A 12,696-nucleotide genomic window follows, 5' to 3' on the forward strand; every position below is an offset into this window, starting at 1 on the left:
CATGCGTCTGTTGGCCATCTGGATGTCCTCGCTGGAGAAGTGTCTGTTCATGTCTTCTGCCCATTTCTTCACTGGGGTGTTTGTTTTTCGGGTGTGGAGTTTGGTGAGTTCCTTATAGATTTTGGATACTAGCCGTTTATCTGATATGTCATTTGCAACTATCTTTTCCAATTCCGTTGGTTGCCTATTAGTTTTATGGATTGTTTCCCTTGCCGTGCAGAAGCTTTTTATCTTGATGAGGTCCCAGTAGTTCATTTTTGCTCTTGATCCCCTTGCCTTTGGGGATGTGTCAAGTAAGAATTTGCTGCGATTGAGGTCAAGGAGTTTTTTTCCTGCTTTCTCTTCTAGGATTTTGATGGTTTCCTGTCTCACATTCAGGTCCTTTATCCATTTTGAGTTTATTTTTGTGTATGGTGTGAGAAAATGATCTAGTTTCATTCTTCTGCATGTTGCTGTCCAGTTCTCCCAGCACCATCTGTTAAAGAGGCTGTCTTTTTTCCATTGAACGCTCTTTCCCGCTTTGTCAAAGATTAGTTGGCCATACATTTGTGGGTCCAAATAGGAGTTCTCTATTCTATTCCATTGGTCTATGTGTCTGTTTTTGTGCCAATACCATACTGTCTTGATGATGACAGCTTTGTAGTAGAGGCTATAGTCTGGGATGGTGATACCTCCCATTTTGGTTTTATTTTTCAGTTTACTTTGGCTATTCGGGGTCTTTTGTGGTTCCATACAAATTTTAGGATCGGCCCAAATTTTCTTACAAGTTTTAGAAGGAAGCCCAGTTGGCCCATAATGATGTCACACTCACTGAAACCTGAGGGGCAATGCTGGGGTTATATGATTTTCAACTGGCATATAGGTATGACCTAAAATTAATCTGACAGTTTCCAATTTCTCCAAGGCAACCATAACTTCTTTGACACAGAACCGCAAAATCCAGTGTCTATGCTTTCCACTACCCACAGGTATCCCTTTAGTTTCACTCATTCATTCATTCATTCATTCATTCACTAAATGAGTAGTGCACATTTCACTAAATGAGAAGGGTACTGTGAGAAGACCTTTGATAAGCACTTTGTTGCCTAGTGGTGCAGAGAAGGAAACAAGTAAAGAACATAATTATAACTAAGTGAAATATAAGTATTAAGCATTGAGAGTTAAGAGAGAAAAATTAGAGGTTTTCTCGCTTGGAGTTAGAAGACTAGGGATAAAAAGTAGATAAAGAACAAATTCATGGATATTTGACACATAAAACCCTTCACAGTCTGGCCTTTACAAACTCTCCCTGCCTTCTCTTCTGCTACACTTTGCTCTCACCCTACTATATTCTTAACACAAGTTTCCTTCAGTACTTTAAGGATTAACAGTTAGGCTTTAGAATCAGACAGATTTTGATTATAATCCCAGGTCTGACACATTAAGAAAACTTGGGCAAGTTATGGCATTTCTTGAAGCCTCAGTTTCCTAATCTGTAAATTGGAGAGCATAGTAAGACTCATTTTCAAAGGTTTTTTGTGAGAGCCCAATGATATAAATGTATGCAAAGCACCTGGCTTTGTGCTGAACACTTAGTAAAGACTTAGTAAATAGCAAATGATATTGTTCATTATCTCTTTGCCTTTGATGTTTCCGTTGTCAGAGATTCCCTTCACCTTCTCAAATGGTTTTATCCCTATTTTTCCTTTAGAGCCATCACAAAAGTCTTTTTTCTTGAGTGCCCCACGTTATGACACCTGTTTCCCAGTGAGTGCTCAAAACCTTGGTTCACATCACCTTAATGTATTCATGGGATACCAATTTGTATTTGTTGTAAGTGTTGTCTTCTAGGTCTGTGAGGTTCCAGAGGGAAGAAGCTAGCTAGGTCTTCCTCATTCTGCCTTGCAGCCAGCACAGTATATGACTCATGGTACCACCAGAGAAATCCTCTTGAATAAAAATTGTATCTGAGCTGAACCTTAAAAAACAAACAAACAAAGAGGAATTAAAGCCTATCTTTGGATGGCCTTTTGAATGTAAATACTAACTTATTAATGTTGTAAATGAAATCATTGAAACCCACTAGAAGTGATTGCCAAGGATTAACCTTTAATATGAAATGACAGGACCAAAGTGGGTCAAAATTTCATTAAGGGAAGCTGGAGGTGGATGCATGGATAAATGAAAGTATTGGAAAGATCATGAATCCCAGGTGGTGGCTCAGAAAATGGGTGCAGGCCTTCCTTGGGTACCTAGGGACAATTTGGGGGTATTCAGTGGAGAAGGGAATCATTTTAAGAGTAAAGTAGACTCTCTTGTCTTCCCTATTAGACAGCTGCATCTTTTGGCAGCGTGCCATTTGCATCCCTGAGACACAATGGTGGAGGTCAGAGTAAACAGACTTGACTGTACTGGCACTTGGTCACCAGGGCCTTTTAACTAAGGCAAAGTGGATACTGTCACCACCAGTGGTCCCTTCACTGACCTCAACTACATGATTTACATGTTCCAGTATAAATCCATCTACAGCAAATTCAATGCAAGTCAAGGCTGAGAACAAGAAACTTGTCATCAATGGAAAGCCCATCTTCATCTTCCAGAAGTGAGATTCCCTCAACATCAAATGGGGTGATGCTGGTGCTGAGTATGTTGTGGAGTCCACGGGGTCTTCACCACCATGAAAAAGGCTAAAGGGTGGGGCCAAGAAGCTCATCATCTCTGCCCCTTCTGCTGATGCCTCCAAGTTTGTGATGGGCATGAACCAGGAGAAGAATGACAACTCCCTCAAGATTGTCAGCAATGCCTCCTGCACCACCAACTGCTTGGCCCCTCTGGCCAAGATCATCCATGACAAGTCTGGCATCATGGAAGGACTCAAGACCATATTTCATGCTATCAATGCTATTCAGAAGACCATGGATGACAGCTCTGGGAGGCTGTGGTGTGATGTCCGAGGGGCTGCCCAGAAAATCATTTCTGCTTCTACTGGTGTTGTCAAGGCTGTTGGCAAGGTCATCCCTGACCTGAACAGGAAGCTCATTAGTATAGTCTTCTGTGTCCCCATTCTCACCATGTCAGTCTTGGATCTGACTTGCCACCTGGGCTAGGCTGCCAAAAAGAAAGTGATGAAGCAAGCATCAGAGGATCCCCTCAAGGGCATTCTGGGCTACACTGAGGACCAGGTTGTCTTCTGCAATTTTAACAATGACACCTACTCTTCCACTGTGACGTTGGGGCTGGCATTGCTCTCACTGACCACTTTGTCAGGCTCATTTCCTGGTATGGCAACAAATATGGCTACAGCAATCAAGTGGTAAACCTAATGGTTCACATGGCTTTCAAGGAATAAGGGTCTCCTGGCCCACGAGCCCCCAGGGGAGCAAGAGGAAGAGAGGGGCCCTAAGCTGCTGGGGAGTCCTTGTCCCAAATCATCCCCCAACACAGTGAGATTCTCCCAACCTCTACAGAGTTTCCATCCCAGACCCCCTGAAGAAGAGGAGGGACCTAGAGAGGCCTACCTTGTCAAATACCATCAATAAAGTATACAGTACCTAGCACCCCACCACCACCAAAAAGTGGATAAGAGAGATTCAAGGATGGAAAAAAGAGGAAGATAAAAGACAAACATCACAAGTTTTCCACTAAGGTCCTATGATGAAGGTAGTGCAACCTATCATGTACAAGGTCATCTAAAAGAAGGGAAAAGACATGATTTCTGGATTAAAAATTACAGGGCATGCAAACAAACAGGATCATACATTCATAACATGGATAAAATTCAATAGAAACAGAATATAGAAATGAGAGCACATAATAGACAAAGATATTAAAAGAGCTATTATAAATATGCTTTACTTGTTAAAGAAGTAGAAGAAAACAGGATTATAACAAGGAGAGAAAATGGAAGAACTCTAAAAGGGTCAGTCTGTAGATAAGAGCTTTCTGCCTGCTCATGAGGAAACCATTCTTTACCTGCTGAGAAGCAACCTTATCTGTCATCACAACAGAGAAAGAGGTCTCCAGATCCTTTTTAATGTGCCATTATTTCTTCAAATATCTTTCTGGTGTCACTGCTCTTCTCCAGTTCCAATTACATGATATTATCCCACAGCATACTGATGTCTAGTCATTGTTTTGCTTTGCTTTGCTTCAGTCTTTTTTCTATGTACTTTGTTTTGGATAGTTTCTACTGTTATGACTTCAAGTGTCTAATCTTTTCTTCTACTGTGTCTAATCTGCTATTAACTCCATCCAACGTACTTACCATCACAAATATTTTTAATTTCCAGATTTGAATCTTTTTTTTGTATCTTCCACTTTCTCTGCTTGTTATACTCATATTTTCTTCTCTCTTTAATAAGTATAGCATATTTATAATAGCTGTTTTAATATCTTTGTCTATTATGTGCTCTCATTTCTTTTTTTGTTTGTTTAAAATAATTTTTTATTGCCCAGGATATTCTTTTCCTTGTGTCTTGGATTTTTTTGTTTGTCTGTTTTTCTTTTTTAATAACTAAATTCAAGCTTAGGGAAGCTTGCCTTTGTCTTGAAAACAAAACAAAACAATAAAGCTATCATATCATTTGCTAACCTGATCTCATTTGAAGAGAAAGACAGTAGTTATATTTATCTTGCAAGAGTAAAATTTATACCACAAACGATGCAGGTCTATGTCTGATGGCACTAAAAGGAGACAACAGCATTGTTGACAAAATTATAATCTGCTGGTGGCATTTGTGGCAAAAAAGCCCTTGCAAATTTCTAAATAACAGTAAACTCTGTTAGAAAATTCTAAAGTGTCTTACAGGCCAAAAAGGGAATGAGGTTAGTAAAATGCCTCAATAGAGTTTGAATAAAATACTGGATTTGAGAGTTACTGGAACTTGGATATGTAAAAATAGGGTGGTAGGTTGGGTCATGCTTACAATGGTCTCAAGTTCAAATAAACTATTGTGACAATACACCACTTCACAGGTCACACGCTTGTCCAGTGGCTTTTCTTTCTTTCAGTATGTGCTGGCGGAAGGTGTGCTCAGTCGCCTTCCAATACAGATGCCTAGCCCCAAAGCCAAAACATGAGAGAGGAAGAGAGATGGAATGAACACTTTAAGAAATTCTGCGGACATGGGGCGCCTGGGTGGCTTAGTCGGTTGAGCGTCCGACTTTCGCTTAGGTCGTGATCTCGCGGTTTGTGGGTTCGAGCCCCGCGTCCGGCTCTGTGCTGACTGCCAGCTCAGAGCCTGGAGCCTATTTCAGAGTCTGTATCTCCTCTCTCTGACCCTCCCCTGCTCACGCTGTCTCTCTCTCTCTCCTAGAAATAAATAAATAAATAAATAAATAAATAAATAAATAGAAAAGAAATTCTGTGGAGAAAATACCTCCTATCTTCATGGCCCCACTTTTCCTCATGCTTAAAGAAATGGAGCATTTGGGGTGTCTGAAGTAAAACTCCTTAGGTGGAATGTTTTCGGGTCTACTGGACCAGTCGGACACCCAGTCTACACTTTTCTTCAAAACATCAACTTCTTTCTCTCCTTCTGCAACCTCTTCTTCTGACTGAGAGCTGTGGTCCCTGCTTGTGTGCATCTCCACATCGAACATAATCTGCCCGTCTTCTTGTGGGGAAGGGCTGTCACAGTAAGAGCTGGCTCTTGAACTACTCTGCCCTGATTCATGTTGTGTGTCCAGAAGAATCTTTTCCATGTCTCCATTGTGGATAGAGGATGAGGAAGGTACATGTTCTAGCCCCCCATTTTTCCCATTGCCATTATCATTGCCATTGCTGCTGTTCTTGGGGAACTCCACCCAGGAACTGTTGAGGCCGGCTGTCAGGGCCAAAGGCTGTTCACCCTCCTCTCAGTTGTTGTCGTTGTTGTGAGGGGGCAGCGGCTGCTCTACTAAATGAGACGACATTGTCGGGCGGCTGGAAGACCTGCGGCCACAGCAGGACCGTCTCTGGTTCTCGGGCAGCAACACCTATGTGGTCTCATTTCTATACTCTGTTTCTATTAATTCAATTTTATTCATGTTATGAATGTATGATCCTGTTTCTTTGCATGTCCTGTAATTTTTCATAAGAATCCAGAAATTATGTCATTTCCCTTCCTTTTAGAGATCCAGTCATGTGATACCTGTTGTCCAATGCCTAAAATACTATTCTATATATCTTTCTGGGTTCTTTTTTAGTTGTTTAAGGTCCTGATACTCTACCAAAATTGGAAATGGAAGGCCTTGCAATCCTAAATAAATTAGTTCATTAAGCATCAATGATTGCTAACATGACAATGAAAGAGATAATAAGAAAGTATGAGTCTCCTGATGACACATCATCATCTATGATGTAGTCTTGCAAAAAAAGTATACATCAAATTTGAATCTGATCAAGACTCTAGATAGGAAATACAGAAGACAGAGGAATATCTTAAACTACACCACAGAGATACAATCAATAAAATCAAAATTGCAGAAAACTCTGTAGGACAGAGTTTTTCAACAGTTTAAATTACAAGAAAAATTAAAAGGTGGAAAGCAAGCTATAGATGAAAAGAGACTTAAGATATAGCAATGTATTGGGCACCTGGGTGGCTCAGTTGTTAAGCATTTGACGTCAGCTCAGGTCATGATCTCATAGTTCATGAGTTCAAGTCCCATATCCAGTAAGCTCATGCTCTGCTTAAGGTGAGCATGAGCCCCACTTCAGGTAAAACACGAGCCCCACTTTGGGTGAGACCTGCTTCTCTCTCTTTTTCTTTCCCTCTGCCCCTCCTGGGATTCTCTCTCTGCCTCTCGCTCACTTGCACCCTCTGTCTCTCCAAAAAATGGACGTATATGTATGTGTGTGCGTGCGTGTGTGTGTGTGTGTGTGTGTGTGTGTGTGTGTGATTAGAGACAGAGAGACAGAGACAGAGATGGATATATAGATGTATATCAATGTATTAGATGTGTGGACCTTACTTGGATCCTTATTCAAGCAAATAAACAAGTGAGAAAAAATAAGGAGACTTAGGAAACAATTGAAAATTTACATTCAAACTAGACAAGCTAGTTGATGGTATTAAAAGTCACTATTAATTTTAGGTGCAGTAATGGTATTAGGATTGCTTTTTAAAATCATCTTTTAAAGGAACATTCTGGCATATTTATAGGTGAAATAATATGTTTAATATTTGCTTCACATTAATATAATAGGGAACAAGTGGGTGTAGATAAAATAAGACTGGCCACAAATAGATAATCATAGAAGCTAAGTGATACATAGGTTTGAAGTTTTATGTTATAAAATAATTTAAAAATTATTCAAGAGTTGTAAAATTGAGATATGGATTCTAAATTTGGCTCTGACATCATTCTGCTCTGTACCTATCAACTAGTCACTCCTATCTAGGCTTCAGCTCTCTCTATAAAATATGAAATATAAAATTCATCCCAATATACTTTCCGTTATATCCACTTATGAGCTATGTGATGCGAGAAAGTTACTTAATCTTTTAAGCCTCAGTTTCCTTATCTGTAAAAAGTGATGAATGTAATAGGAAATTTTTAGGACTACTATGTGGGTTAAATTAGGTAATATATGTTAAAACTCTTATCATAGTGCCTAGCTCAAAGTAATTATCATCTATCATTATTATTATTATATCTTGATACATCTAATACACACTAATAGTTGAATTCTACACATATTTTTAAATCAAAGTACTCTACAGCTTATTTCCTTACCCCTTCCCTCTTCATATCCTTCCTGAAACTTCCCCTCTAAAATTCTGTGGAACAATATGCCCAACAGCACAAGCCAGGAGAGAAAGAGCTTGGCTCTCCTTCCCAGGGACAGTCATTGCTGTGGCTCTGGAAAAACGGAGGTGCCACTTTCATCATTGTCAGAATATAGTATGCAGCTGCTCTTCTGGTATGCCACACATCCTGAGGTTGCTCCCAAGGGCTAAAAACAGAGCTCAAGCCATCAGCCCAGCTCAGCCAAGATCATTCTTTTTCAAGGTGGCCCCATTTCAAATAAAATGGGCACTTTATATGTATCCCTTGTCTAACTAATCGTTGGTCTTCCCTCCCAGTCTGTGGCCTACTTGAGGACAAAGGCTGTGTCTAGTTTATCTTTAGAGCTTATGCTCCTAGCAAAGCATCTGGGATAGAGTGGGTACTTAATACTTGCTGCATGAAGAAATTGTCTATCATTTTGTTTTATTCAAAGTAGTGCAGAAATGAGAAAGAAACATTGATAGACATGCAGAAAGCCAATGTTGGATGAATCTTTCTAAGTTTTTATCAGGGAGTTTACAACTTGTTTACAACTTCCAATTCATTTCTATTCCCATTAATGACTTAAAATACATCCTAAATATTCTTCCCTGTGTTCAAACTATTCCCTCTACCTATTAATAACCCTCTCCCAACTATCTCACCTTCACACTTAATATATACATCCTTCAACACTTGGGTTTCAGTATCCTCTCTTCCCTGAAGCTTTTTCTTTTTTCATGTTTTATTTTTGAGAGAGAGAGAGAGAGAGAGAGAGAGAGAGAGAGAACATGCTCATGAGTGGGGGAGGGGCAGAGAGAGAGGGAGAGAGAATCCCAAGTAGGCTTAGCGCTATCAGCACAGAGCGTAATGCGGGGTTGGATCTCATGAACCATGAGATCATATTCTGAGTCAAAATCAAGAGTCAAATGCTCAACTGACTGAGCCACACAGGCGCCCCTTAAAGGGGCATCTTCTTAATTTCCATTAACACTTTAGATTTAGCTCTTACTCATAATATTCTATCACATGATGCTGTTGGTTGTAGATGTTTCATAACTTTTACAAGACTGAGGTCAAGGGTCATCTTTAAAAATCTGTGGCATCCAGGCCAGTGCTTTGAACACATCAGGCATTTAATGAGTGTTTAGTGCACTTACTGGCTAAATTTGCAGAATGAAAAGTATCATTAGTCAACCAAATTTAAAAAATAAAATAAGCGAGCCTTTAAAACTGTGGTTTAACTGTAAGAATTTTTCCTCAAAAATTTAACACATTGTTTTTGAAGTTCTGCTACCCTACTATTAACCGTTTTATTTGACAATATCCTCCACTCCTAGAAACCTAAGGAAAAACTGTAATGAGACATATAGACTTTTTAATAAAGCAAATTAAAGATAAAATCTTACAATATTAAAAAAATAATAATTTAACATTTCCTTCAAATTTCAAGGTAAGACAGACTAGGATATTAAAAAATAATGAGGCACGTGGGTAGCCCAGTCAGTTAGACAACCAACTCTTGAGATCACCTCAGGTTATGATCTCATGGTTTGTGAGTATGAGCCTCGCTTTGACTTCTATGTTGACACCACAGAGCCTGCTTATAATCCTCTCTCTCCCTCTCTCTGCCAATCCCCAGCTTGCACATGTTCCCATTCTCTTTCTCTCTCAAAATAAATAAATAAATAATTTAAAAACTTTTTATAAGTAATAATTAAGAATCACTAGACAACTGTATAATCTTAGCCAAGCCCTTGATTTTTCCAAATATCCCCAAGCTACTTCTCACCAGATTTACAGGGCACAAAGTGTTGAGAAAGTATAAAATATTAAATAACTTCAGGCTACTATACTTACCAAAGATAAGGACCAGGATAGAAGTAAATTTCATTTCTTAAAATTAAAGGTGAGCCTGACACTTCCTTGTTAATTGGATAATTGTTTTATTTTCTCTCCTAGATGATACACTCTAGCACTGCCATCATATATTTACCACTTTCTGGCCCTTTCTTCTTCTTCATTCCTTCTAGATTAAAGATTAAAATATATAAACCAATGACATCTCCCACCATCCACTATCCATCCCCAGCAAACAAGTTCAATGTGGCCTTATCTATGCTATTTCTTAAAGTTATATTTTATTTCTTAGATCATCTAGTCCAACCTTTCCATTTTACACATAAGGAGCTCAAAGTCTAGACAAAGTATATTATTTATTCAAGGTCACCCAGCTAATGTCACACCCCATAACACAATCTCCTTTTCTTAGATAGTTGCAAATGACATATCAGATAAAAGACTAGTTTCCAAAATATATAAAGAACTCACCAAACTCCACACCTGAAAAACTAATAATCCAGTGAAGAAATGGGCAGATGACATGAACAGACACTTCTCCAACAAGGACATCCAGATAGCCAACAGACACATGAAACGATGCTCAGCATCCCTCCTCATCAGGGAAATACAAATCAAAACCACACTGAGATACTACCTCACGCCAGTCAGAGTGGCTAAAATGAACAAATCAGAAGACTCTAGATGCTGGCGAGGATGTGGAGAAATGGGCATCCTCCTATACTGTTGGTGGGAATGTAAACTGGTATAGCCCCTCTGGAAAAGAGTATGGAGGTTCCTCAAAAAATTAACAATAGAACTCCCCAATGACCCAGAAATAGCACTGCTAGGAATTTACCCAAGGGATAGAGGAGTGCTGATGCATAGGGGCACATGTACCCCAATGTTCACAGCAGCACTCTCAACAATAGCCAAAACACAGAAAGAACCTAAGTGTCCATCAACTAATAAATGGACCAAGAAGATGTGGTTCATCTATACAATGGAATACTACATGGCAATGAGAAAGAATGAAATCTGGCCGTGTGTAGCAACATGGATGGACCTTGAGGGTGTTATGCTGAACGAAATAAGCCAGGCAGAGAAGGACAGATACCATATGTTTCCATGTATAGGAGGATTAGGAGGAACTTAATGGAGGACCATGGGGGAGGAGAAGGGGAAAAATAGTTGGGGAGAGGGAGGGAGGCAAACCATGAGAGACTCTTGAATGCTGAGAACAAACTGAGGGCTGATATGGATTGGGGAGAGGGGAAGGGGGGTGATGGGCATGGAGGAGGGCACTTGTTGGGATGAGCACCTGGTGTTATATGGAAACCAACTTGACAATAAACTATTTAAGAAAAATAAATAAAATAAAATATATAATAATTCAAAACAAAAAGAATCTCCTTTTCTTAAAGCCTAGTCCTCAATACTACATTCAACTATGTCTAGGCACACAGAAGGCCATTAACAAATATTTTCTTGAAATGAAATTAATTGCTTCTTCTTTGTTTGCAAAAATACCTGACCACTCTGTGCAATGTAGAAGGAAAGGGTGAAAGTGCTGTTCTGAATACTATGGTCTGAAAGGCAGTTTGGTCTAGACTCAAGTAGGCTGCTCGAGCTCTGATATGGGCTCTTGCCACTGCCCATCTGTATGATCTTGGGAAAACTGCTTTACATTTCTTAGCCTCAGCTTCCTCATTTGTAAAATGAAGATAATCATAGAAACTACCCCAAAGTGTTATTTATTCATTCAGTAACATTTGTTGAACACTTGCTCTTATGCAAGTACCATGATAGACGCTGGGGATACCACAATGGACAAGAAATAAAAGATCATAGCTTGCAAAGGTAAAATTCTTGTCAGATTAAAGGATATATCCAAATAAAATGCCTAGGTCAGAGTATGGCCCCTAAGATATGTTCAGTAAATGTTACTTGTTGTAATCATTATTATTAAAAATATATTGTATAGCCACATTTAAAAAGCCTATCAGCAAATAAATCTTACAAACTCAAAGCTCCAAGCAAGATTTTAGAGTATAAAACTGCTCACACAGTAGTGGTTCACAAGGACAGACACTATCACCCTGGCAATATTTTTCTGAGTTCCTTAAGAGCATTAAATTGATGCTGTGGAAGGTTCAGGCATGATCTTTGAAAAAACCTCATAAAGAGCATCACATAAGGGGTGAAGAACATCCTCTCCAATTTATGTTCAAAAAACAAAGTTTTTTATAGAATTATTTGATAAAACTTAATATACAAAATCTTAAATTAAGAAACATAAACTAGGGGATAATTATTTGTACTACAATGGGAGTTATCAAAAATTTCTTTTCAATAGCCAGATTTCTGAGAATATTCAAAGAATGATGGACTGGGGCAACTGGGTGGTTCAGTCAGTTAAGCATCTGACTTTGGCTAAGGTCATGATCTCATGGTTCAGGAGTTTGAGCCCTGCATTGGTCTCTCTGCTGTCAGTGCAAAGCCTGCTTTATATCCTCTGCCTTCCTCTCCCTGTGCTCCTCTCCTCCCTCTCTCTCAAAAAAAAATAAAAACATTTTCATAAAAAACAAAAAATGATGCACTGTTTAAAAACCTCTGCATGACTGACAAGCATATTCAACATCCTTAGTCATTAGAGAAATGCAAATCAAAACCAAAATAAGAGATCACTTCACACCTACTAGGGTGGCTTTGTTGGAGAGGATGGGGACAAAGTGCCCACTTGCTGGTGGGCAAGTAAAATAGTTTCTGTGGAAAACAATTTGGTAGTTCTTCAAAACTTAAACATATTTACCATATGATACCACAAAAGTTAAAAATTACCAACCATATGATGCCATAATTCCACTTCTAGATATATACCAAAAAAAACTTATAACAGATACTTCCACAAATAAGATGTACACGTATGTTCACAGCAACACTATTCACAACAGCCAAAAGGTAGAAACACCCTCGATATCTATGGATATGGATAAACAAACTGTAGTACATACATACAATGTAACATTATCTAGCCATATAAAGAAGTGGATTATTGACATATGCTACAACATGGATAGATATCCAGTGTATTACACTAAGAAGCCAGATACAAAACGTCATAAG

At 39.0% G+C, this 12,696-nt stretch overlaps 1 protein-coding gene, 1 long non-coding RNA gene and 1 pseudogene across 2 annotated transcripts in view; 1 reads left to right on the forward strand and 2 right to left on the reverse strand.

The window, feature by feature from the left end:
• Positions 1 to 709: 709 nt before the first annotated feature.
• Positions 710 to 12,696, reverse strand: part of LOC120220756 — a 55,625-nt gene continuing 43,638 nt past the window's right edge. Inside the window, exon 3 of the long non-coding RNA XR_005525653.1 lies at positions 710 to 1,957. This is a non-coding gene — a long non-coding RNA (uncharacterized LOC120220756). The remainder of the gene's footprint in view (positions 1,958 to 12,696) is intronic.
• LOC120220751 lies at positions 2,459 to 3,328 on the forward strand (annotated as a pseudogene).
• LOC120220754 (BCL2/adenovirus E1B 19 kDa protein-interacting protein 3-like) lies at positions 4,678 to 5,930 on the reverse strand. Its single transcript, XM_039217928.1, is given in 2 exon segments — positions 4,678 to 5,102; positions 5,350 to 5,930. Coding segments are annotated over 2 exon segments (660 nt in total). The 5' UTR covers positions 5,893 to 5,930; the 3' UTR covers positions 4,678 to 4,985.

Source organism: Hyaena hyaena, unplaced genomic scaffold, assembly GCF_003009895.1.
Source record: "Hyaena hyaena isolate Hyena2069 unplaced genomic scaffold, ASM300989v1 scaffold_723, whole genome shotgun sequence".
Classification (NCBI taxonomy): Eukaryota; Metazoa; Chordata; class Mammalia; order Carnivora; family Hyaenidae; genus Hyaena; species Hyaena hyaena.